General features: G+C 49.4%; 1 protein-coding gene across 1 annotated transcript in view; it reads right to left on the bottom strand.

Annotated features, from left to right (window-relative positions):
• SYT13 (synaptotagmin 13) overlaps positions 1-27874 on the bottom strand; it is a 43221-nt gene that overhangs the window by 5232 nt on the left and 10115 nt on the right. Inside the window, exons 2-5 of the mRNA XM_018059199.1 lie at positions 11154-11379; positions 8359-8493; positions 6585-6886; positions 467-596 (exon numbers count right to left, since the gene is read on the bottom strand). Coding sequence (XP_017914688.1) covers positions 467-596; positions 6585-6886; positions 8359-8493; positions 11154-11379 — 793 coding nt within the window. The remainder of the gene's footprint in view (positions 1-466; positions 597-6584; positions 6887-8358; positions 8494-11153; positions 11380-27874) is intronic.

Genomic DNA, 27874 nt, shown 5'->3' with positions numbered 1-27874 from the left:
GGGTGTGGGGAGCAGAGTGGTGGCTAGCTGAGACTGGAGAAGGGAAATCCCACCACCTGCCCAGAAGATGCGCCCAGCCAGGCCTGGGCGACAAAGTGGGGCCAAGCTTCCCCTACAGCCCAGATTCTCCACTCCCTGGCTACAGTCTGATCCTAGGATTCCTGTGACCCACGGATCAGGCTGTTCTTCTCACGATGGATCTGCAAGGTGGGAGCCCTAGGAAGCTGACACCTGGGCACTAACGGGTAGGACTGGCCTGGGAGTTAATGGACATGACTTTAGGGAAGCGAGGGTGTCCTTCAGAACTGATTGTGAGCTTGAGGGTGGAGGACACAGCTGGGGCTGACTGTATGAAAGTACTCAGGTTCCAGGGCCCTGCTCACCCGTCCCCACTGCCTCCCAGGTGCCACCTCCATCTGTGCACATACCTAGAGGGGCCCTGGCTCCCCTCTCACACCTCACTCACCCTTCCCCAGGAGCTCCTTGGACTGGCTAGAGTGGAGGTTCTTGGCCTTAATCAGCACGACTAGGAGGCGGTTGGCAGCCGGGAGGTAGCTGATGGAGAGAAGGACCTCTCCCGTCCCCGCAGACAGCTCCTGAAACAGAATCGGGGAGGCAAGAGGGGAGCCTCACTTAGGGATGCCCTCTGGCCCCGTCACTATCACTGAGGCTGAGGTCGTCCTGGAGTTGTATCCAGGAGGCATCCTGGAAATCACTTACCCATCAGGGCTGCTTTCTCCAGGCTTGCAGAAGGGAGGAGGGCATAGAGAGATCCTATGCCAGCCTGTGTTTCACTACAAGTTTGTTTCATTCGCCACAATTGTGATTTTAAAAACAGCTCGTATTCAAACCCAACATACTGAACAGATCAAAGAGATGCCACTCAGGATGCGGCCAGGACAGAGGGCCAGGACTTCCTCTCACTTTATCACCTGTGCCCCCCTCAGGCATCTTTGCACAGAACCCTAGGGTTCTAGTTTGAAAACCACTGCATTGACTGATCAGGTTCCTGGAGCAGCAGGATGTTGCAAGGCATTTCTGTGGAAAAGAATCCTGCCAGGGGCCAGCGTGAGGAACTCCGCCCATGGCAAGGGTCATGAGGAAGGAGGCTTGGCATACGCAAAGGCGTGATCAAGCCTCAGGAAACCCCCTGTTCCCAAGCATCTACCCCAAAACCAGAGTCTGTTTTATGCTCTCACCTACACCTCTGACTTTACGGGGGGCTCTCCCCCATAATCGTTTCTCTCGGAAAAGGAGTAAACATGCAGCTCCAAGGCAATAAAAATTCCTGGGCATGACAAGAGTGTTCCAGCTTACGGCCTCCTCTGAAGGTTATCTAGCCCACCTGTATAGGTTCGTCCGGCCACATGTGATTGTTTACAGCCTCCCAATCTGAGAGGCATGAGATGTTTTAGACTTACTAAAGGCAAATTCTTTTGGGGAGTTAGAAATTATTAGTATAGTGGGTTGGTTAGGAATTATATTGCTGAAGGGTTTTTCATTTGTTGTGTCAATAATTGCTGCTAATTCCCTGCTCTGGGTGGGACAAGGATGTCTCAGGTCAAACCTCTCTGCTGACAGACTAGCTTGTGTGACAGGATTATCCATACTGCTGCCACTAGGCACATGATTGTTTACTACCTCTCAACCATAAACAGCACAGAGAGTTTTGGAGTATTTTGAGAGTCTTAATTAGCATAGGGCTTTTTATTCTCGTTGAGTCAATGATGGCCGCCAGGCCTCCATATCCTTAGACACCTGGGAATATATTAATCAATATATTTGGACTATAGAAAAGGAAATATAGTAGTTTTTGATGTTAGCAATACTAGGCTTTTTGAGTTAATGGATTTTCTCTTTTGTAATAGATCATTGTACTTTGTTATAAATCACTGTGTCCTTGCTATGTAAAAATGTAACTTTATCACTATCTTAAGACTAAATAGATCTTAAGGGGAACATTGATGAAAGGATTTTCATTTGTTGGGCTGATGTTTGCTGCTTAATCTCCATATTCCCTGCCCTTATAATGAATATAACTAGCATATAGGAGAAATAAGCATTAACCTTTAAACATATAGGAGAAATAAGTATTAACCTTTAAGATTAATCATGTTAACCTTGGGTTGAATAAAGTCCTTTCTTGATTGTAACTCACTACACCCTCACCCTATAGGAATGTAACTTTATTTGGAGGGTGGTGCCTGGTTTAAGAAAAAACACCCTTGAAAAAAATAAGTTTTTTGGTTATCAGAAAGAAAGGATCATAAAATCCCTAAGATCTTTTTATGTGAAGCACCTGGTTTTGATAAAGGTCAGGACTGCTGACCCCCGTGTGACTCTGTATTCGTCCCTATGTGTAACAAAAGGCATATAAGCAAACCTAAAAATAAAGAAATTGGATCAGTTTCCAGAAAGACTGATTCCCCCATGTCGCTTCCTTCTTGCTCCCGTTTCTCTGGCTGAATTCCCATCTGGATTCAGCCTCCTTTTCTCCACTACACTATCTCCTACTACACTATCCGTTTCTAATCTCTCTCTATATCTGTAATTAAATACGTATTTTTCCAAAGACGCCGACGCCGTCCCCCCACCTTCGAATCACCCTGGATCCACCGGGGCTGGACCTCGGCAGAATCCCTTCCAGCCCCTGCAGGGTTGAGAGATGTGATCACGTCAATAATGTGATGCACTAATGCTGAGCGGGGCTTGGCTTAGTCTACAGAATGACCAACCATGTCAACAAAGGCCAGGCATACGATGGGAGCTAACATACCACAGACACTCACAGGAACTGCGCTTTGTGATGCCTCCAAGAAGCATCCAGCATGTCTGGAAGCATCCAGCATGTCCATCTGCCTGCCCCTCCCCCGCCCCCCACCGTCTGCAGCTTTACAGAGTCTCTCCATTGAGATTCCTACAAGAGTTTGTTTGGAATTTCAACAAATCCATTGAAGGACAAAAATGAGTGAGAGTCCCCACAGGGGGCAGGTCATAGTCTGAAGGGTAGAGGGAAGCGTATGGACTCCAGAATCTGACCACCTGGGTCTCAAGTCTGACCTCACCATTTACTAGCCATGTGACCTTGGGCAAGTTATTTCACTTTCCCAAACCTTCATTTCCTCATCTGTAAGATGGGAACCATAATATCTCCACCCAATAGGGTGGTAAACATTAAATGAGGAATTATTTAATGGCTTAGAACAGTGCCTGGTGCACACGACGGCATCTTTACCCTTGCTTTGATGATTATCATCAGTTGTCAAGAAAGGATAGTCACTACTTCTTGAAAATATTAATTGGGAACAACGTTTCTGGGTGAAGGGGAGACAGGATTTGGGGAGTAAAGCTGGATGGAGGAGCTGGCCAGCCCTCTGCTTGGGTCACACCTTCCATTCAGGAAACATGTCTTCAATATGACCGCAACAATTCAACCAGCCCTAAGTGGCTAGTCGTGTGATGGAATGTTTCTGGGGGCTGCCAGGAACTTTGGTAATGGCGTTAAGGGTAGCAGCTAATGCAACAGACTCCGTGCTAGGTACAGTTACAATATCTGTCCATCGAGGCTGTCATCCGCACAAAGCTATTCCCAGCACCTAGGACACAGCTAACACATAATACATAGCGTGAGGAGGAAGGGTGAGACATCCTGTTTAATCTTGACGGCAAGAGTAAGAGGGATACTGACCTGGTTCCCATTTTAAGTCTGAGTCCCTGATGCTCAGAGAGTGAACTTCACTGCCTGAGCTCATGTAACCTGTGTGTGTGTGTGTGTGTGTGTGTGTGTGTGTGTGTGTGTTAGTCACTCAGTCGTATCCGACTGTTTGTGACCCCATGGACTGCAGCCCGCCAGGTTCCTCTGTCCATGGAATTCTCCAGGCAAGAGTACTGGAGTGGGTAGCCATTCCCTTCTCCAGGGGATCTTCCGACCCACGGAATGAACCCAGATCTCCTGTACCGCAGGCAGACTCTTAATAGTCTAAGCCACTAGGGAAGCCCCAAGAAGCCAGTTAAGTAGTGAAACTGAGCCTCGAATGGGGGTCTGGTCTGATGGCAAAGCCCAAGTCCTAAACCTGTGGTACTCCAGAATCCTCGACGGACAGACCTCTCCTTTCACAGTGAAGGACCTGAGCTCAGGCGCCTGTCCAGGTGCCTGGCAGGCTGTTGCTGAGCTGGGATGAGCACCAGGCTTCTGCTTCAATGGCACTTCTTGGAGGTCCCTCCACAGGTGTTGGCCTGGGCTTTGGCCACATGGTGCCCAAGCGAGAGGAGCCTGGACCTGGCAACCCGTGAAGGGCTCGGCAGCTCCGTGCAGGGTGCCCAAAGCCCCAGACGAGCCCAGCTGGTGACACCACAGCCACCTGCCCCCTCGGCTCTGCTGCTGAAAGTACCTGCTGACAAAAAGTAACCCTCCTTCTTTCGCCATCCTCTCCCTGTCTTTCCCTGCTCCCCATCTTTCTCTCGGGCTCTCGGGGAATCACGCCAGCTGTCCTTGGAGTCGGCCACTCTGTGGCCCCCGGAGACGCACATGCTGCTTTTGGCTGACCATCTTCCGGTGAGAACTGGGCCACGGCCGGCACTTCCTTTAACCCATTTTGATCAAGAGAGGAAAAACACGTGGGCTATAGCAGCCAATGGCTCCACCCACTTTTTTCAAATCAGCCCGTAGGATCCGCTCTGGATGGTCAGGCAGAGGGGCTCCCAAGCTGGGCCTTGGGGCTCTCCCTTACCACTTACACCGAGAGCACCGCCTCTGACTTCTGACCCCATGCTGCCCTCTGACACTGTTCTTATCCGTGGCAAACAGGCCAGGGGTCCAAGTGGATGCGGGAGTGTATTTGTGGGACAGTGATGGCTACAATGAGTGCGATGATCAGGATGAGTGAGTCACGAGGGCGGGTCTTTGTCCTCATCTCCTGAGCTCCCAGCTTCAGGCACACTGCCTGGCACATGGTGGAAACCGGACAAGACATTTGTGGAATGAGTAAGTTTTCTTCTAGGGGAAAGGGTAGAGGCAGGTTTGAGACTTCTATCTGTTGGACTGCCACCCTTTGCGGGCAGCACCAAGCACTCCAGAGGCCTGGAGGGGGAGGCCCTCCATCTCCCGAGGAAGCTGGGTTACCAGCTGAACAAATCCGCATGTTGGGCGCCTCTTCCCAGGGGCCCCGGCTGTGATTCCACGCAAGTCCCAAACCGTACACTAATTAGAGAGTGTGCTGGGGAACAGCCTGGTTCCAGCTGAGAGTGGCTGTCCATGTTCATCAATTTTCTGAGCCTGGGAAAGAGAGGAAAACGAGGCAAAGAAGAGATCGCAGCAGATGGGGAGTGAAAGTGTACTCTCTCCTCCCGTGGTGTCCGTCAGGAACGGCGCCTGCTGGCCACGGCTCCTGTACTACCGGGCACTTATGTCCCACGGCGGCGGCAGGACAACGTGGGCTTTACCAGCAGACTGAGCTGACCTCAAGGCCGAGCGTGCCAGGCCCCAGCTGGGCAACCCCACGCCAGTTACTGAGCTTCTCTAAGCCACACTGCCCTTGCCTAGCAGCGCATACTCCTGCCATCAGTCCTGCTTTGCTCACTGGGGGCAGAACTTAGGTACAGTTCCAAGCACAGCAACTGACAGATGGTAAGTGCCCAAAAATTACTGCTCTTCTTCCTATTTTTATTACTCATGGGAGTCGGCAAACTTTTTCTAACAAGGGCCAGATAGTAACTATTTTAGGCGTGGCAGGCTATATAGTCTCCAGAGAAGGCACTGACCAGCTGGTTGAGAGACTGGCCATCCAGAAGGGTCCCTCTAGGCACCATCATGGCAGGCCCTTGAATGGGGGTGTAAATAACCACACTGTCCCGCAGCCCTGACCCTCCTTGACCTGCTCACTGCCCTGGCCTGTGGGGATTGGTGGTTGGCTCTCCAAGGCACCTCTCTGGACAGCACGACGTCTCAGCAGACGCTTGTTTTCCACTCACGGCTTCGGCAGCTGGGGAGGGGTGGGGAGCCCCAACATGGGCCCCCAGCCGTGGTCACTCCTTCAAAGTCCAGCACAAATGCCACTGCACACCAGGCCTTCTAGAACTCTCTGTCCCAGAGCACTTCAGTCAGGCCCCTCTTAGATGTCTTATGCAGATATCATCAGTATCACAGCCACCATCATCATCGCTGTCTTTTGTTCCAGTTTCTCCCTCTGGCTGGTACTCTCTACGAGTAGAGGTGCTCCTCTCCCCTGCAGGGCCTGGCATGCAGTGGAGGCAACAGGGAGTGTGAATGGTTCTAGATGGGGATAAACATCGTCAGCACCAGAGTCAGGGCGCTCACAGTGCGATCTTTTCCATGATGGTGAGGCCAGGGGCAGGGGTATCTGTGCCTGGCAAGCACCTGGCAAGACTAGGCCCCAGGAATCCCCAAATCCTGGGCTATCGGTCTCCTCTAACCGCCCCCCGCCCACCCTATTCAAGACTCCACCTTACTTTTACACGCTGCCTCCCTGCCCAGACTCCCATCCCCAGGCTGGGAAGGTCTCCAAGCCCGTTTCATGAGCACTGGCCCAGTCCTGGCCTGCCACCCCAGGGAGAGGCGACCCTACCTTCACGGAAGTCTTCAGCTCGCCCCACTGGGCGGCCCCCAGGGGCACGGACACCCCATCCAGGCCGAGGCGCAGCTCCCCGACCACACTGTGGCGGGAGAAGCGGTCGCAGGTCCTCAGGGTCAGCGTCAAGGTCGCTGCAGGGAGCTCCTCCTCGGCCAGGGGGAGCACCAGGCCTTCCTCCCACGTGGTGCGCAGCTCCCGCTTCTTGAGGGCCGTCTGGGCCTCCACGGAGCCCATGCTGTTGGCCACGCTGCCCTGGACGTAGCAGTCACAGCCTCCATCGTGGTCGCTGGTCACAGCTGCAGCCAGGGAGAAACGGGCACAGACGCGGGGGCTTGTCGGGGACAAGGGGAGGCGGGAAGCATGGCCCTGCTGTGAGCTGCAGGGTCTGCCTTAACGGCCATGACCTTGGGGGTCTGAAAGAGACCCCACCGGGGCTGCCTGACCACGCTGGCTTTGTGAGATCGCCTTTTGGGAAGCCGTTCGGAAATAGGAGATCCTTCTCATTATTCCGAGACTTCCCCAAGGCGCCTGGGCCCACAAACTGCTGATGATTTTTATTAGGGTTGCCATGGATACCGTAACTCATTTGTTCTCTATTGTAAATATTTATCACATAACCACTTGCGATGTGAATCGCTGGGCCACAACCTCCTGAGCGCTGTTTTACGTTCTGAGCCTCGGTGTTTTTAATGCTTTCCCAGTGGACCTTTCCAGTTTGCACCTGGAGAGCTTTCATGACTGGTTCCTCAGTGACAAGATGCGAAGCGGTATCTAGTGTTACGCAGAATGAGAGGATAAAGCACAAAGGCCATGTGTCCTAATAGAAAGAAACCTGAGCTTCAGGGGAACTGGCCTCGTCCTGACTCTGGCACCAAATAGCCAGAGTGATCTTAGACAAGTCACTTGATGTTGTTAGACTTTCGTTTTCAAATCTGTAAAATGGGACTATTGTTAAGACCAAATGTAAGAAAGTCTATGAAACACTAAAAAAAAATCATACAAGAAAGCTAAAAGGAAAAATACTCCATCAAGAAAGCAAAATTAAATACAAAACTCCAGTTTTTCTTGTTTCCAACTTCTAGTTTCCAGGCATCACAGAGTAGCCCATTTTTAGACCCATGTCCTTTGTAAAGTCTTAGCTTTGTTTGTCGATGGTAAAATAAATTATCAGGGTAGGGAGACCAGGAACAACCTGATTCCATAGGAAAGACTGCTTGGTTCTAGGACTACAGAAGCTTTGCTGACCATTCAGAACACCCTCTGTGTCCAGCGCAAAGCCCTGTTCAATGTCAAAGGCCTCTATAACAGAGATGACTAGCTGTTTACCAAAACAAACCAAAAAACCCCATTCTTTTAACTGGGGACCCGGTAAGCCACATTTCCCAGCCTCCATTACAGTCTGCCGTCCTGTGACTTAGTTTCAGCCAATGGGAAGGAAGCATACATAGGTTACAGTTTCTAAGGAATGGCTGTGCCCTCTCCCTGTTCTCCCCATCTTTCCACTTGCTGGGAATAGGCCACAAGGAGGCCTCAGAGAAGAGGAGCTGGTCCCTGAATCACTATTTGGAGGAAAGCTGGCCGCCAACCAGGAATCCCCAGCTTGGACTGGTATATGAGAGAGAGGAAAAACTCCTGTGTATCTGAGGATCACACGCCTCAGGGTCTTGTTTGTTGCAGAGTGCTCATCTAGCCCCCAGTGCTCCCTCCAGCCACAGACGCTCAGGCAGACAGGCACACAGAAGGCCGTGAAAGTCAGCTAAGAGCATACCTTCCAGACGAGTCACAAATAGTTCAGCCTTCTGCCTGTCATAGTCCAGGCAGTAGTGAAGTTTGGGAGCTTGGTTCCAACTGGCGGCTTTCTCTGGGTTCCAGGTCTCCATGACACAGACATCCTCCACCACACCTATCAAGAAGGTAAAGTCATTACTGATACTGACACTGGGATCCTGTTTTCCAGCCCATAATTTTCCATTTCTGCCAGCTAGGCCACGACCCCAAACCAAAAGCTTCCTAACTGGGTGCAAAAGCATGGTGGTACCATCTGTGGTCCTGGGCATCAACTTCCAGGGACCATCACAGCCCAGTGGGCAAGACCTGGGCTTTGGTGTCAGGCACGAGCTGCTACATAACAGTTATGTGATCCCGGACAAGTTACTTGACTTCTTTGAACCTCGGTTTCCTCATCTTTAGAATGGGAGTGACAGAGGTTCCTTCTTCCTGGAATTATTGTGAGCATTAAATGAAATAAAGTGAGAAAAGCACTTAGCTCAGGGCCTGGCCCCTGGTGAGTTTTCAGCAGAGAAAACTCCCAGCGTATGTGACTCTAGTCAGCCTGTGTCAGGCAAACCCTTCCCCAGCCCATCTCCAGCTCCACCTCTCCACAGAGTCCAAGCCATGCTGGAAATAAATGTCAAACCATGAGTCAAGCTTAGGGAGAGTAGAGTGGACTTTAGTGCATGTTCAGTGATCACTTGCTGAATAAATGAATGACCTTATCTTTAATTCAGTTAGTAAAACTACAGCTGTCACTCACTCTTCCCCTAACTTGGACTGCAGCCAAACATCTGGAAGATTCTCATTACTCAAGCATAATTCAAGAATAAAAGGATCCAGCAGCTGCAGCAGAGTTCACTTGAAATAAATTGGAACTAATTTTTTTTTTAATTTTCAGAATTAATTTAAAGGGTAAAAACATAGAGGAGTATTTAATTTCCAAAATGGTTCATTATCGGGTTCCTGCAAGTAGTGAAGAATCTCCCTGGTGTGTCTAAGCAAGGAATGAATTGACCAGGATATGAACAGCCACGTGGAAAGCCAGACACACAAGCACTCAGGACCCAGGTGGCTTGGACAACAGCAGCAGAGTCAGCGCCAGACGGGGCTTGCCTGGCACCCAGCGCTGTCAGCCCTCAGACTGCCTCAGCCTTCAAACTCCAAACCAAACCAGAGCCAGCACCCTGGGAAATGCGGGAGTGGATGGAGCTTCAAGAATCAGGACCCTGAGCCCGACAAAGGGCCAGTGAGGATCTTTGCTTGTGGGAGTGGACTGAATTCAGCATATCATGGGGACATGATCCAGCGAACGCGGGACATGATCCAGCGAACACGGGACTGATCCAGCATTCTCCTCCCTTGCACCCTCTAGCTTCTGGTCAGTACTTGCTGAGCCAATTTGGCCCTTGCTAGACTGGAATCAGAATTGGAATCATCAGTGGAATCAGAACTTGGTTGTTGCCTTCTGCAGTGGGGAAAGGAATGAGAAACCGGAAAGAGAAGACAAATGTGCTCTGAATCCTTCATTTTCAGACTCTGAAGTGCTCTGCTGCTGTCCTTGGTGGGCAGTGCCCATGCCTGGCTTCATCCCAGCTTTGAGAAATCTGGTGTATGTGTGTTAGTTGCTCAGTCACGTCCAACTCTTTGCGAGCCCATGGACTGCAGCCCACCAGGTCCTCTGTCCGTGGGATTCTCCAGGCAAGGACACTGGGGCTCCCAAGACAATGGAGCCATCCTGTGAGTTTGATTGTGATAACCACTCCCAAGGGTCCTCCTGCAAATTGTTCCCCACTCACCTTCACCTTGAGAGCTCAGCTTAGCTCTCAAGTCCTCAATAGGTCTATTTTAATTTAAAATGTGGGCTAGCAAACCTGGAGGCTAAAGGCCAACCAGGGGATTCCTTCCTGCCTCAGGTACTACCTGAATTTGTTCTTGAAGAAATGCTAGCATAATCACTGTGGTCCTGGGCCAGGTTGGAGGAGGGGCCACCTGTTCACTGGCCAGCACGGGGGTGCTGGCCCCCGACCAAGAGATGCCTTAGGAGTCGGGTCAGCGTCAGAGCCAGTTATGCTGTTTCTGTTTCCACCATCCCCCTCTCTAACCACACAGAACAAAACCCCAAACCACAGAACAATCCATTCTCCTGGCTGGATTTTTTTATCTCCTTATAAAAGTCTGTGTGCTCTACTCCTTTGGGTTAGGGACTGTCTCTGTTTCCACATCTGCCCCAGGGCCCAGCAAAGTGCCTTACACGAAAAGGTGTTCCATTCTTGATGTTGATGAGAAGGAGAATAATAATAATGATGCTTTGACTATATCCTTGCGCCAGGCTCTGATCTAAACACTTCATATGCATTGTTATATTTACATTTTACAACAACCTTACTGGACAGGTGATAGTGTCATCTTATTTTATACCCAGGGAAACTGAGGCCCAGAAAGATGATCAATATGACCAGGGTCATACAATGGGTACATGAAAGGGGAGAGAATTAAACCCATGACTCTGAATGAAGCCCATAGTTTAACCACAACTCTTTATCCCCTTTGTAGTTGTACATACAGCTTGGAAGGGACTCTCCATTTCCCAGTGGAAAGCTGGAGGCCTTGGGAAGACACAATGTGGGAACACGTGGGGAATAATGGAGTGTAATTCCAAAGCCTGGTGCCCTCTAACCTGGTTGCCCAGCGTCCAACGCTGCGGACACGGGCTGGCCACGCCCACCAGCTAGAGATGCTTTCCAGCCCTGCTGGGTATTGTCCACAGAGTGAGGGGCAGGAGAACCCTACCGTTCTGAGGAAGGACGAACAGCTCCTCTGTGACCTGCCTCTTGAGGCGGCTGTCATTCGGGGCCTGGGGGCTGGCTGGTGCAGCAGGCTCTGCCGTGGTCTTCAGCGTGTAGTCAGCATAGTTGATGACCTCCGGGGCCGTCACAGCTGGCCTGGGTCCATAGATGTCTGGGAACTTCAGGAGGGCTCGGGGCTGGACGGGCTCTGTGGACTTTTTGACATTAAACTGCAAACACAAATCACTCCGATTAGTCTACAAGAGGTCCGCTTGCCTGTTTCCATCCACAGAAGGGAGAAGAGATGACCTGAGCTTTCAAGGGAGGCAGAGGAAGGGCTGGGGTTCCTTTCTGCTCCGAGGAACATGACCTGGGGAGGCAAAATATCATCGCCAAGTGCAGCAGAATCTCCACCATTGTGAATCACGCCGGGGCCTGCCGAGATGTCAGCCCTGTCGGTCCAGCCCCTGGGCATCCGTGGCCCAGCGCCCTGCTGCTGTGTCCAGAGGAGTTCCCCAGGCCTGTCGTGGTTACCCTCCCCCACTGCTCTCATCTGCCTTTGTTTTCTCTTCTCCTTGATTCCTCTCTCATTCCTTCTCCCCCTCCCCTTCGCCACTCAGTGACTCAGAAACGAATGTGGTCCCACCACACTTAGAACCAAATCTAAACTCCCTGCAGTGACCCGTAAGTGCTTGCCCAGCCTGGCCGTGTTCACCTTTCTGACATCACCCCCAAATCCCTCTCCAGCCACTGAGCAACCTGCTTCTCAAACAGGCTGAACTCTTTCTGGGTCTGGCTTCTGGCCCCCAACTCCTCCCCACAAACCACCCACCTCCACCTCCACAGGCTCTAAATTAAGTCCCTCCTCCAAGTCTGTCCCTTCCTACCACCTCATTCTGCACTTTGCTTTAGAGCATGGCTTTCACCCTGTACTGTCTCCATCACTGCCTGGCCTGTTGTGGTCAGTCTCTCCCACTAGTGTACAGTCTCCATAAGCACAGGGATTATGTCTTGCCTTGCTCCTGCAGCGTCTGCTCATGGGGAGCACGCAATACATACTTATGGCTAGGGCTCCCATGTTCAGTTGTGTGGTTTGTGCACTGTGCAAAGATGCCCAGACAAGGACCAAAATGTGATTTGTGCTCCACTTGCCTGGCTATGTGCCCTGGGGTAGGACTTAGTTCCACTTGGAGGAAAGGGCATCTTTACCCACCTGCTTGTCAAGCCTTAAGTAAACAAAGCTCCCTCATACAGGAGTGGAATCTTCTATCTTTGCCTCCACTGGGGACTGAGATTTCTCTTATTTGACAGATTCAAAGTTACATAACAGGCAGCAATACTGGGGACCTGCCCAGTCCCCAGGAAATAGGAGATGATGATCAGATCTAGAGCTTGAAACGCTGGCACACGGGGTGGGCCACCCACAGAACAGCCCTCAGACCGAGGCAGGTACCAACCCACAGCAGGGCCCCCAAGCAGCTGGCTGCTCCAGGCTCTCCTCCAGCCCCTCTGCTCTCTGTGGCTGTGGGAAGGGCTGGCCAGGGGTCAAGGTGGCTCTGCCCGGTGGCAGGAGTGACTCAGAGATTGGGAAGTCCGTGCAGCCCTGGAGCAGGGTGGCGGTTGCACTGTTTCAAAGCTCATGTTTAGTGGTTGCCCTCTGTACATTTCATTACCCCAGGACAACTAACTCCTGGACACTCTGACCTGGTTGAAACTCTGTCCCCAGATATTCCTGGGGGAGGCTGGAACTTGATGGTAGGATTGGACAATGGACAGAGTCCATGAGAAGGTGCTAATGAGACAAGACACAACACCCACTTCCTGCGGACACCTGAGGGCTGCTGTCCCCGCAATGCATTATGCATCCATCAGAGCTCCCTAAGGGGCTCAGAGGGGATAAAACACCTCACCCTCCCTTGGGAACACTGCCCAGTAGGCTGTAATGCAGCCGAAACACATCTACCCTGATCTCTGTTGAGTGTATCTGGCACGCATGAGCTGGAAAAGCACTTGCTGACTTCCACGGACAAAGGTTTCCTGGGGCCAGAGTGAGGGCAGGGACAAGACTGAACCTAGACCAGCCTAGACCCAAAGCCCACGGCCCCAGTGGCTCCCAACCTTTTTCTCTGCCTTCAAGCCTTTAACGGGCAGCACCCACCCATCAGAGAAGCTTGTCATGATCACACATTTCGACAAATCACCCTGGGAGGAGTTGTATGCTTTGCAAAGTCAGGTCTCCTTTGCACCTTCACCCCATCGAGAGTGCCCCTGGGCATCCAGGGACCTCGCTTCTAGTACTGACCTAACTGTGTGAGTTGAGCAACTTTCGGCAAGATCGTTTCGCCTCTCAGTTATATCACTCAAGGAAGAGGTGATTTCAAGGCTTGTTTCACTCCCACATGCTGAGCAACAAAGAGGTGGGAGACACGGTTCTTTATTCGCAGATGAGTTGGGGAGACCATCAGAAACAGGAGAGTAAGTGACAGCGTGTTTGGCAAGCAGGACAGAGGCAGGCGGCAGACAGCCTGTGTGAGTAACAGATGGGGCAGGGCAGAGGGCACCTGCAGCGAGGCAAGCCGAGCCGTCCTGGGAGCCAGGGCGTGAGCTAGACCCGAAAGGAGAGGGTGTCTGGAAGGTGGAAGGAGTGGGAGGAAGGCCAGGCCCCGGGAGGAGACCCGCAGAGCAATGACTGATGTCCCCATGTCTGTCTGTCCTCCACAAAGTCGTGCCCACCTCTAATATTGCATCCAAGTCTGAGTTACGCTAACTATTCTCCTTCACAATAAGGAAAGGGAGGATGGAGGAAATTCAAGGTCATACAACTGAAGAGGGGTATACCATCAAGCCTCCGCATATTTTCACTTCAAGTTTGCGTCATTTCCACTGCCTCGCAGCTGCTTCTCAAAAGCAAAAACAAAAAAAATCCCTGTTTGTTTAGGATGCTGGATTCTCAGTGGCAACTGCAGCATCCCACGGCTTCCCACAGGGACTGGACCACATCCTCTTCTCAGAGTCGTCCTTTTCTGTCACTTGTTGGGGCCAGAACTGGGGCTGTCAGGCTGGTCTGGGGAACACGTTCATATTTTAAATTTTGTTTCACCTTAGTTCAATCATTTTAGAAAAGGGTTGTGTGTGTGCAAGCCAAGTTGCTTCGGTCGTGTCTGACTCTGAGACCCCATGGAGTGTAGCCCGCCAGGCTCCTCTGTCCACGGGATTCTCCAGGCAAGAATACTGGAGTGGGTTGCCATGCCCTTCTCAGAAAAGGGTTATATTGATTAATTCCCAATTTGATCAAATCAGGCTGACTCTGCATTTTTAAGAGGGGAAATAATCATTGGGCTCAGTTCTGAGTGAGGGTCAGCCTATCACTTCCAGTCCCTGCAGAGCCTGGGCTCGCATTCCTCACTACTGAGTGGGTCTCACTTTGCGTGGCCCCTGAGAACCTCAGGAGCCTGTATCTGGCTGGGTTTTTCTTGGGTGCCGGTCAACATTGATCCCCTCTTTCCTCCCACTTCCCTCCAGGTCACCGGGCTCTTTTGGGTCCCACTCCAGTTCCAGGGCAAGGGTGGGGAGGGGATACTGTTTGGTCTGATTCTATTTGTTCTTGGCATCACCTTGGGGACTGTCCTGGGGAAACCACCCGGACGGAATGAAAGGACTTGCTTTCCACGGCAATAGAAGAGATGCTCTCCCCTGCCGGATAGGAAGCACGTGGTTCTGACGCGTGACCGCAAGGTGAGCCAGTCTTAGGACAGAGCTGCCAAGGTGCACCGCAGGGTGGACAGACAGAAGGAAGCTGTGTGATGACAGTGTCACTAAGCCACCAACTCAACCAAGCCTGGAAGCTGTCTTACCGCTGCACTTCTGGTTACATGAACAATATTGTTCTTATTGTTGAAGCCTCTTTGGATTGGGGTCTTTGTGATTGTGGCCAAAAGCATCCTGAACAGATGCCATGCATTTTTATCAAGCGACACAGGAGATCATGACCTTAACGTAGAGAAACTGCCTGGACTCAAACCTCTCCCCAAGCCCCTGTGCGTCCAGCCAAAGGCATCCTCACTGATTGCTGCTTCTTGCCCAGCGTTGGTAAGATCCTGCACAGCCACGGCTGCCTTTAGTGAAGAATGATTATTGCCCTTGATCTCACAGAGAGCAGAGCCTGCCGACCACTCCATGAGCCTCTCCAAGTGGTGAAAGCAGCCTCTGATGACTTATCTCCTTCCCTTGTACAATCTTATTTATTGCATTTTAAAACCCTGGTTCCACCACATCTTTCAAATGCATCTGTTTCCACTTAAATAGCTTAAACATCAATGCCCAGGAAGCAGAAAGGAGGTTTGGGCACTGAGGGAGGGAGCCTGGGAAAGGATTAGAGATGGAGGGCGAGAATGCTGGGAGGAAGGAGGTGGTCTGGGGAGCAGACCCCAAGGAAGGACCTGAGCTCAAGCCTTACGCTGTGGATGTTGGTGGGGCAGTCTTTCAAAGTGGGGTCCTCTTTCTAAGCATCCCTTGAACCCAGAGAAGAGGGCTTGGAAATAGAGAGGCAGGGTGAATCAGGAAGGTTTCCAGTGGAGGCAGGCGTCCAACAAGTAGGGAATGGCCAGCTGTGCTCAGCATCACAGGTGCAGAGATGGGAGAGACACCCTCACTGGAGCATCAGCCCCTTGTGATGCGTCTTCTTGGCTTCTCCCTCCTCACCTGTCTCTGGAGCTGTGGGCCGCTTACTCCTCCCCATGTGGCCAGATCTGCATGGTCACTGACCATGCAGCCCATGTGGGCATAGCCCCAAACTGCCTCATGTCACATCCGTGCCACACCCCTCTTGCCTGCCTTGGGGCTTCTCTGTGGCTTCTGAGGTCTGAGACACCCAGGGACACACTGGGTGCACCCAGAGGCAACCCTGATGTGTCAAGGATTAAAGCTCCATAGAGGAACTTGACCACCGAGGGCACCCCACTTCCTCCTCGCTGCTGGTCCCAACGGTGTCCAGCGGCCTTTCGGAAGGTGACCCCTGGAGATCCAGCAGTCGCCCTTGGGACTGGCTGGTGGCCGGCTCTGACACTCCCTATGTGTGCCCCTCCCCACCTCCCTCCTATATCCCTGGATGGCACTTGCTAATTAACAGAGGCTCAGCAGGCTCAGCTTTCCCGTCATCCAGGCTAAGACAGATGGCAGGGTGAGGAGGGGCAAACCTTCATTTAATGAACAAATATTTATTGATCCCCTATGACAGGCCAGGTCCTCCACTAAGTGGCAGGAACACAGAAGCGAACAAGACAGATGCTGTCCTTTCCTTACGGGGCTTATGTTGAAAAAAAAAAAAAAAAAGGAAATTAATTATGAAGTTAATGATCTGTAAACAAACATTTAACCTTACTAGAGATGTTAGGTGACCCCTTTTGTGACATGATTAATTTTTTCACCTAAAGACTGTTTTGTTAATTAGGGTTTTTGCGCTGGGACATCCATCTTAAAGCATCACAGCGTTCAGGAAGTTACCGGTGGGGGAAACAGACCCAGATGGAAATGGAAGCAGATGGCTTCACCCTTTATATTTGAACTTAAAAAAAAAAAGAGATGGGAGAGAGGAGAGAGTTGAACATAGAGTATTCAGATGAGGCCAAACATGGGCCACTGCGGCTGGGGTCTGCAGCTCAGCACAGCAAAGCCCCCCTCAGAGGGAAGCTGGATCAGAGGCCAGGGACCTGATAATCTCTGTCATTCTGGGCTCTAAAACTGGTAATTATGCACACTAACATGTGTAAAAGGGTTTGAAATATAGCCTGGTCATCAGAACTGATGCTCTAAAATAAACGGCTTGGTTGGGCTCCAGGCTCAGCCAGTTACTCACTGTGTGATCTTGGATCTGTTTAGCCTCTCTGTGCCCCTGGTTTCTTATCTGTAAGAAGGGGGTGTTAGCAATAGGATCTGTGTCTGAGGCTGTACTGAGGAGTAGAAAAGACAGCCGGGTGTCGAGCGCTTAGCGCACAAGCGGGCATGGAAACACTGGAGATACTTATTTGACTGGCATCTCTGCAACGTGGATCCATGCATTGGGATGGATCATCAACATTTTTTAACTTCATCTGTGATGAGATGTGTGTGTCAGTTGCTCAGCCATATCCGACTCTCTGCAACCCCGTGGACTGTAGCTCACAGGGCTCCTCTGTCCATGGAATTCTCCAGGCAAGAATACTGGAGTGGGTAGCTACTCCCCTTTCCAGGGCTGCTGAAGGAAGTGCTACAGTCCCAGGGACCCTCACCTCCCCGGGGGTCTCACCTTTGCGTCATTCTTTACCCTTGATTATTGGCTGAACCTTGTGAATTGCTTCTGATGAATAAAATCTGCAAACAGGATGGAATATCTCTTCTGACACTAGGTTACAAAAAACCCAATTTTACTAGTTGTTCAAAGTTGTTGTTTTATTTTAATTGAAGTATAGTTGGTTTATAAGATTGCGTTAGTTTCCTATACTATGCAGTAGAACCTTGCTTATTTTTAACTAATGAATTTAATTGGAGGATAAACTTTACAATATTGTGATGGTTTTTGCCATACATCAACATGAATCAGGTATACATGTGTCCCCCCCAATCCTAAAACTTCCCCCCATCTCCCTCCCCTATCCCATCCCTCTGGGTTGTCCCAGAGTGCTGGCTTTGGTCGCCCTGCTTCATGCATCGAACTTGCACCGGCCATCTATTTCACATATGGTAATATGCATGTTTCAGCGCCATTCTCTCAAACCATCCCACCCTCACCTTCTTCCACAGAGTCCAAAAGTCTGTTCTTTACATCTGTGTCTCTTTTGCTGCCCTGCATGTTTCCTATACAGGAGCTTGTATCTGCTAACCCCAAACTCTCAATTCACCCCTCCCCCAACCCCTTTCCCCTTTGATAACCATAAATTTGTTTTCTGTGTCTGTGAGTTTGTTTCTGCTTTATAAAAATGTTCATTTCTATCATATTTTAGATTTTGCATATAAGTAATATCATATGGTACTTGTCTTTCTCTTTCTGACTTACTTCACTAGTGTGATAATCTCTGGGTCCATCCATGTTGCTGCAGATGGCATTATTTCATTCTTTTTATGGAGGAGTAGTACCATACCTTCTTTATCCATCCATCTGTTGCTGGACGTTTAGGTTGCTTCCATGTCTTGGCTATTATGAACAGCAACTAGTAGTTTCTAAAAACTTAAATATATATCTACCCTCTGACCCAACAGTTCCACTCCTAGGTATTATCCCAAGGAAGATAAAAATATTTGTTGACAAAAAGACATACACATGAATACTGATAGTAACTTGAATCATACTAGCCCCAAACAGAAATCAGGCAAGTGGCCATCAACAGGACAATGGCTAGATGCCTTATGGCATGTTCTTATGATGGAATAGTCCTTAAAAGTAAAGAAATGAATCGTCAATACACACAACAAAAGGGAAAAATCACAAAAACATGATGAACAAAAAAGATCATAATACATATTCATCTATACTATGTGATTTCATTTATATCAATGGTTTGCAACTCAGGGAACACCTGTAATGTTTGGAGATATTTTTTGTTTGTCCCAACTGGGGGTGGAGGTTGTTACCAGTTAAGAGGCCAGAAAGCTGCTAGCTATCATCCTACATTTCCCAGGACAGCTCCCCACAACAAAGAATTATCTCACCCCAATGTAAACAGTGCCAAGGTTGAGAGACATTGATGGAAATTAAGCTCTAGGACAGGTGAAACTAATCAGTGACGATAGAACTTAGACCAGTGGTCCTGATTGCTTCCAGGGAGAGATGAGTGGTAAGAGGCATGGCAGAAGTGTGGGTTACAGCCTAGAGGATACATATTTGTCAAAACTGATCTTCATAAACTAGTGACTTCAGATGCTTTCATTTCACTGTATGACAACTGCATCGGAATTAAATTTAGACAGAGATACACACAGACACACATACACACACACCTCTAGCCCACCTGCTGAATTAGGCTTTCTGGCATCTGGATTAGTGTTTCCCAAACTTCACTTCCAAAGCAGCACCAACGGCGACAGAGCTAACACGTGCTCCAGGGAAGGGGAAGTCTAGAACAATTGGACCTCTTTACTGAAATCTCTCTCTCTGTCTTAAAGTTTGTGTGACTTTTTGTATTTGGCTCCATATAAATGACTCAGTATTAAAATATTTTGAATTACCACAAGAAAGGATAGAAAAGGTTTTCTTGTTTATTTTGTGATGTGGAATATTTTCCATAATACTGGCTAATAACACATTCCCTCTGCTCCTCAAGACACACACACACACACACACACACACACACACACACACACACACAGAGGCCCTAGAGGAGAAGCAGGACTCTTTCTCCCTCTCTCTGTTGGACGACATGCAATAAATCAAGCTGAAAGCTAGCTGAGAATAAGTCATTTTGTCTCCAGGAAAGGAACAATTCCTAGAAGCTCAGCCTGTGTGAATGGCCCTCTATCCAAGTTTTCCTTCCAACCATATAGATAACTCCCCTAGAGAGAATCTGGGGTACAGCTGTAGAAGCTCTTAACCAACCCAGAGGTTTGACCCCTTTTGCCCATTCCCTCTGTAAAGCATCCTTAAACACACCTACAGCTGATCGTACCTTCTTGGGCCACTTGTTCATGACCTTGTATTAGTCAGGGAAGACCAACTGCTTTGTAACAAACAACACCCAACCTCACCTCAGTGGATGAACACAATGAAAACTGGTTTCTCTAGTCTTCAAGAATCTGTTCACTCTTCTACAAACTCAGAGTCCTCCAAGCCCCTTCCATCTTGTGGTTCTGCCCACCTGCGCCCTGTACCATTCAGATAAGAACTCAACAAGTCCTCATAATAACCCTATCAGGAAGTGTTGCTGTGACCAATCCCATTTCACATATGAGGACACACAGCCAGCTGGTGAGCAGTAAAGGTGAGATTCAAACCCAGGCTGGCCCCCCGCCAGAGCTCTCTGTTTTAACTGTTCTGCTGTGCCTCCAGCCCTTTACCACCTCGTCACATTTGGAATCACTGTTTGTTCACCTGCGTTTTTGTGCCACTTAGACTGATGCCTGGGCCACTCCACCCCTGCGCACCTTTAGGCAGAGGCAGAGGGTTGAGCACTGTTCCACACTTCAACCTGCAGAAATGGCACCTGGGGGAATGTAAAATTCAGATGTCCAGGTTCCTTCCCTGCTTTGTCTCAGAAGTCCTAGGTGGATCCTAAAGAATCTGTGTGTCCAAGAATCTCCCTAAGGTGACTATGATGCAGGTGGTCCCTGAAGCTCACATGGGAACCCTCTGGTTTGGGGGAGGTCCGAGAATTCCAGGCAAGGTGGAGAGATAAGGTGAGCTGCTCACAAGCAGGACCTCCCTCTCAGTCAAGTCCTCTCGGCTTCCAACAAACAGTTCTTTGTCTGGTAGATCTCCAGCTCCTGGGGAGCTGCTCATACCAGGATCTCCAGTTCTTGGCTACTTATGGGTGAATCCACAGGGTCAGGTCCTGGCGGAAGGGTTTCTTTCAACCTGCAAATTTGAAATTCTCTTTGAAGCAGCAGCTTGTCTTCCAGTCCAGGCGCCTTGCAGTGTTTCCATGGTAACCCAGCCACCGCACATCTTTTGTTATCCCTTCCAACACCTCTTCTTCTGTTTATTATAGATCTGTGCCTTCTTAAATCCCCTTCCCTTGAGACTCATCCCCTGCTGGCCTCTTTCCCTTCCGTGATTATTTCAAATTCTAAAAAGGCCAGTCTGTGATTGACTTCGCACACTCCCTGCCCCATAGCTGGCATCTAAGGCGACACACTAGGGGGTTTATTGGTGGGGTAGACTTGCCAGCTAGGCTTATCTATCAGCCAGGTAAATGCACCTCGCCCAAACCAGCAAGAATGAACCACAACTGGGAATAACAGAAAACCCTTTCTCTGCTGCTAGTGATCCACCAGGGCCTCCTTGATAGCTCAGGTGGTTAAAAATCTGCGTGCAACGCAGGAGACCTGCGTTCAGTCCTTGGGTCGGGAAGATCCCCTGGAGAAGGGAGTGGCTACTTACTCCAGTACTCTTGCCTAGAGAATGGCATGGACAGAGGAGCCTGATGGGCTACCATCCGCGCGGTAGCAAAAGAGTCAGACACGACTGAGTGACCCGCACTTTCACTTTTTACTTTCAGTCATTCATTCATTCGTTCGACGTTTTCTAAATCTCCAGATACTTATCAGCTTCAGGAATAACACTGTCCAGTCATTCTCTCGTGGCTTGGGCATTTCCAGGGCAGTGGGAACAAGAAACCAGCAGATGCAAAAAAGCAATCTCACGTAAGAAGTCCTTGCAAGACAGGGACAGATGGGGATGAGGCTGTGTCCATTAGGAATCTGAAATCAAGAAAGGCTTCCCGAGCTAAAATTTGAGGGGAGGAGACCAGCTAAATAAGAGATAGGGTACATAGGAGCCCATCAAACATTACCTGGGGGAAAAGTCACAGGGTGGGGTTGGGGGAATGAAAGCAGGATTTCAGGACGATCCAGAGACTCTGACTTCTGGTTGCTGCACCCACCCCCCAGCCCCAAATGCAAGGCAGCATTCTGCCAAGTGCAGAAGTAGCAGAAGGGCTTTTGGGGTCAAGGCGGCAGCTTGAAAGCCCGCAGTGTGTTCAGAGAGCCACGGGTTCCACCAAGGCTTAAAGCCCCGTGAGAAGAGGAGGGACAATGAGTGTTGTCATTATCCCCGCACTTCTGGAGGACACAGAATTCAAACTGATTTTTGGATAAATAATAATTCCACCGGGTTGCCACACAGTGGCAAGATCCCACCAGAGAACCTTGTAGGTGGTGTCTGCACTGATTCCACTAGTCACATCACAAAACCGGACAGGACAATATAGCTGCCACCTCTCCAGCACTTCCTCTGCACCAGGTGCCCTGCAAAATGCAGGAGGCTTTGTGGATTTGATCCTCACACGGCCCTGGAGATGAGCGCCTATGGTTTTTTCTTTTTTTTTTGACGGCCTTCCCTGGTGGCTCAGTGGTAAAGCATCACACTAGATGCTGGATCAAATCAGAAAATGAAAGTGGTTTCTAAACAAGCTGTGAGCAAACAGAGGGCTCAACATGTGGGCCCTGACCTTTGCCAGTTTGTATACACCCTTCCTGACTCGCTGACCCTCCCCCTCTTATTATTTATTAAGGTTGGTAGCTAACATTGATTGAGCACCTTATCCACAGGGTTGTGGCAGGAGCAGATGGCACATTCAAAGCAGATAATTGAGGGGAATTTCATAAAGCAGATGTTGACAAAGGTGTGGAAGGTTAAGGAAACTAACAAGTCATTGGAAACATCCAGGGGCCAGGAGCAACTGGGCAATGTTCACAAGCCTAGAACTGGCCCCTGGGACGAGGGCACAGGGGATAGACACTGGGGTAGGTTTGGGTGGGATTGGGGGTGCGGGTGCAGGGAAAAGGATCTGGAACATGGTTCTGGATGCTTTCCGGCCCAGCACTAATGTTCTGGGCACTGTCCTGTCCGAATTAGCTGACTGAATCCTCATGACAGTCCAGTGTCAATGACACAGTTAACAGATGGTCACATTGAAGCATAGAAAGGTTAAGTCACTAACCCACCGTCACACAGCAAGTGAGGGGCAGACTGGAACCGAAACCCAAAGCCCGAGTGCTTCATCCCCTCCATACATCTTGTATGTGAGGTTCAGTCATTTAAAAGAATCATTATAAGGAGACTTAATTATTCATACTATTTATTAATGCATTAACCATTCCCAGGCTGTTGCAATTAGTGCATTCTCCCAAGGCCACCCGTGGGAGTCACAGGAACCCCATTTCTTTCCACCGATAGTGTCAGCCAGAGCCACCCCTTCTCCTCTGCTCCTGGGGAGCCGAGGCCCTGGTGTGCCTCCTCGGGGCAGTCCGTGCTGTTGACATTGCCCAGATCTCAGGCCACAGCCCAGAGTAAGGAAAGCATACCGGTGGTGTTGACTCTGCTTTCCAGACTCTAAGCCACTGGGACAGCCAGGCTCACAGCTCAGGGGAGCCAGGCCCCAGCCTGATCCTCCTGTGGGCTACAGAGGTTACAGGTTCAAGGCCCTCATCTTTTAGAGTCTTTCGTTTTCCTACAATTAAAAATTCCAGAAACACCATATGACATGTGACTGCTAGAACGGACATGCAACAATGGACCGGTTCAAATTTGGGAAAGGAGTATGACAAGGCTGTATATTGTCACCCTGCTTATTCAACTTACATGCAGAGTACATCATGTGAAATTCTGGGCTGGATGAAGCACAGCTGGAATCAAGATTGCCAGAAGAAATATCAACAACCTCAGATATGCAGATAACACCATCCTTATGGCAAAGCAAAGAAGAACTAAAGAAAAACTTTCATCTCTTGATGAAAGTGAAAGAGGAGAGCGAAAAAGCTGGCTTAAAACTCAATATTCAAAAAAACTAATATCATGGCATCCAGTCCCATCACATCGTGGCAAATAGATGGGAAAACAATGAAAACAATGAAAGACTTCATTTTCCTGCACTCCAAAATCACTGCAGATGGATTAAATGAAATTAAAAGACGCTTGCTCCTTGGAAGAAAAGCTATGGCCAACCTAGACAGCATATTAAAAAGCAGAGACATGACTTTGCTAACAAAGGTCTGTCTAGTCAAAGCTATGGTTTTTCCAGTAGTCATGTATGGATGTGAGAGTTGGACTATAAAGAAAGCTGAGCACTGAAGAATTGATGCTTTTGAACTGTGGTGTTGGAGAAGACTCTTGACAGTCTCTTGAACTGCAAGGAGATCCAACCAGTCCTGAATATTCATTGGAAGGACTGATGTTGAAGCTGAAACTCCAGTACTTTGCCCACCTGATGTGAAGAAATGACTCATTAGAAAAGACTGACGCTGGGAAAGATTGAAGGCAGGAGGAGAAGGGGACAACAGAGGATGAGATGGTTGGATGGCATCACTGACGTGATGGACATGGGTTTGAGTAGGCTCTGGGAGTTGGTGATGGACCGGGAGGCCTGATGTGCTGCAGCCCATGGGGTCTCAAAGAATCGGACACAACTGAGCGACTGAACTGACCTGATGTGACTGCTGACTTACCCAGCTGCTGACCCATCTGGCCTTCTGAACATAGTCATCCCTTAGAATTTCTGGTGGATTGGTTCCAGGAACCCTTCAGACATCAAACCCACAGATAAGCAAGTCCCTCATATAAAATGCCATAGAAGAGTCAGCCTTTCAGATCCGTGGATATGGAGAGCTAGCTGAAACAACTTTAAGTCCATCAATTAATTCAGAACAGAATTAGCCTTCCTTCACTATAGGCCTTGTGAAGGAAGGAGGGGATGGTTCTGGCACCTTTGACCCTGGTGGGCATATTGCCTTCAGGGTGCCCATGGCCAGCTGTGGGACCAGCCCTTCTCAGCTGTTCTTCCAAACGCAAGGAATCTTCAGACCTCGGAGGCCTCTACTCTTTCTCCTCTTTCTCCAGTTTGCAACTTTCCCGATTCAGTTGCCCGGGCCATGATGTCAACAGCACCCCTCTGAAGTCTAAAGATCTCCCTCACCTCCCCATTCTTTCCCTGATCTCACGAGGTGAACCACTGATGACGCCTGCACCCAGTAGCTGGGCTCCACAGAAGAGTCACTCGACAGGGCAGACGGTTCCATGGGAAAGTCACGGTCACCAACCTTAAGCTCAGTACTTCCCAGAAATCTTACTGTTTCCTTAACTCCTTCTTCAAGCTCACATTTTGGGATTTCTCTGTCTCCTCTGACTGCCTTCATAGAGGGAAAAGGAAACCAAGAGAACAAAAGACCCTTCAGTTCAGTTCAGTCGCTCAGTCGTGTCCAGCTCTTTGTGACCCCATGGACTGCAACACACCAGGCCTCCCTGTCCATCACCAACTCCCAGAGCTTACTCAAACTCACGTCCATTGAGTCAGCAATGCCATCCAACCATCTCATCCTCTGTCGTCCCCTTCTCCTCCTGCCTTCAATCTTTCCCAGCATCAGGGTCTTTTCCAATGAGTCAGTCCTTCGCATCAGGTGGCCAAACTATTGGAGTTTCAGCTTCAGCATCAATCCTTCCAATGAATATTCAGGATTGATTTCCTTTAGGGTGGACTGGTTGGACCTCAGTGTCCTGTTAACAGACACGTGGAAATGCCCTTCTTCTCTGGACTGATGTGGCCCGTCCAGTGTCTTGGGACACTGCAGGAGGTGTTCCCCTCTCTCCCTCCCTCTGGGATCAGTCCTTCCATCCCAGCCTTGCGCCCCCTTCTCCACGCATGAGAGCCTTACCCTAGCTATTTTCGGTCTGTTTCTCTCCCTCTCTCTTGAACATTCATCTTCTCTTTCAACTGGCTCCTTCCCATCAGCTTTCAACGGTGCTCAATATTTTTTTGACCTGTCTTCCGCTCAGCCAGGCCCTAGCTCTCTCCACCCCTTGGCAGCTACGCAACTCAGAAGAACTGCCTGTACACACCTACACCCCTATGCCCCCCCACACTTCTTTCCCAGAGGCCCCATCAGCCCACTGAAGGTCCCTGTTGATCTCTAAGGTCACTGAGAATCTTCCCTGTTTCATTCTATGGGATTTTTTAGCCTTATCTTACTTGACTTTTCAGTGACTCCCTTCTTCTTCAAAAGTTTTTCTCTTGTCATTATTAGTATTTTGACATCACAGTCTCCAGGTTTTCTCCTTCCTCTCTGGCCACCCTCCTTGTTTCATAAAACACTGGCGTCCCTCAGGACTTGTTCCCAGGGCCTTTCCCCCTCTCATTCAGCTTTCTAACCAGGTGGTCTCAGCCATGCTCATGGCTGGGCTTTCTACTCCCGAATATACATCCCTACCAGAAGGTGAGCTCCGGACCTGCAGAACCACTTCATGGAGATAACGCAAAGGTTCCTCACACTCCCCCTGCACAAAAGTGAACTCATGACTTAAATCCATGGCCTCATCCTTGTTTCACCAGGTGGTACCACCACCCTAAGTGAAACCCTTAGCTCTCATCCCCAACTCCTCCCTCTTCCTGAAGCCTACAGCCAACTCAGAGACAAAGCCAGCCAATTTATCTCCTAAACACCTCTCCAGACTATTGCCACAAAGACAGCAGTCCACGCCATCATGGTCTCTCTCCAGAGTTTCCCTGGTCCCCTCACTTCTAGTCCTCTCCCACCCAAGATGATGCTGCACCTTAAATCCAACTATGTCACATCTCATGTAAGACCTTTCAGAAAAAAAAAAAAAAAAGACCTTTCAGTAGCTTCCATTGCTCTTGGGAAAATATCCCAGCACTCCTGTTGGCCCAGAGGTCCTGTGCGGTGCGCTCTGGCCGGACTTGCCTTGCTCACTTGCGATTATTCTCTCCTGTACCCTTGGAGCCCTACCCACTTTGGCCTTCTTTCAGTCCCTCCTTCATGATATTTCTTCTTGCCACAGGGCCTTTGCACATACCCTATGCCGAGAATACTTCAAGTCCTCAACTCCAGTACCTTTACTTAGTAAATGACACGAACTTTATGCCACAGGGGTGTGCAAGACAGTTCATTTGGGATATGGGAAGAAAATACCAGAATTTCATTTTATAATTTATTTTTACATTACTGTTTTAAAAGGTCCATTTTGTGCATGTTTTATTATGTACATGATATAAGAGTACATACATATAAAACATACATATGCTTTGCAAAGAATTGAGTCTATATGTATAAAGGGTCGGAGAAGGCAATGGCACCCCACTCCAGTACTCTTGCCTGGAAAATCCCATGGACGGAGGAGCCTGGTGGGCTGCAGTCCATGGGGTCGCTAAGAGTCAGACACGACTGAGAGACCTCACTTTCACTTTTCACCTTCATGCATTGGAGAAGGAAATGGCAACCCACTCCAGGGTTCTTGCCTGGAGAATCCCAGGGACAGGGGAGCCTGGTGGGCTGCCGTCTATGGGTTGCACAGAGTCAGACATGACTAAAGCGACTTAGCAGCAGCAGTATAAAGGGTATACGCTCAAAATTCTTTACTAAGTCTCCCAATAAGTTAAGATCAGAGCACTGATGAGTTATCACTTCTTGAGAGAACTCTTACCTACCTTACCACACCTAATACCATTAGATTTATATCCACTTGTACGACCGTGTAATGAAGCTCTCTACCCCCGAGGACATGAGCTTCAGGAAGTCAAGGGTGTTGTCTGCCTGGTTACTTTGGCGTCCCTAGTGTTAATTCAGTGTCTTGCATGTAATAGGTGATCAAGAAATCTTTTGTTTTGAATTGCTGTGCTTGATTTTTATTGCTCTATTGGAGTGCAGTTGATTAAGGCCTCCCAGCTGGCTCTGTGGTAAAGCATCCACCTGCCAATGCAGGAGACACACGTTTGATCTCTGGGTTGAAGAGACTCCTTGGAGAAAGAAGTGGCAACCCAGTTCTGTATTCTTGCCTGAGAAATCCGATCGACAGCGGAACCTGGCGGGCTATAGTCCATGGGGTCACAAAAGAGTCAGACATGACTTAGCGACTAAACAACAACAACATTGACTAACAATGTTGTGTTAGTTTCAGGTATACAGCAAAGCAATTCAGTTATGCATATTTGTGTATCTATTCTTTTTCAAATTCTTCTCCCATTTACATTATTACAGAGTAAGGAAGAATTTTTTGAATGAAAGAATATCCTAGGATTCAGTTATATCTAA

This window comes from Capra hircus, chromosome 15, assembly GCF_001704415.2.
Source record: "Capra hircus breed San Clemente chromosome 15, ASM170441v1, whole genome shotgun sequence".
NCBI classification, from domain to species: domain Eukaryota; kingdom Metazoa; phylum Chordata; class Mammalia; order Artiodactyla; family Bovidae; genus Capra; species Capra hircus.
This window is presented reverse-complemented; position numbering and strand designations above follow the sequence as displayed.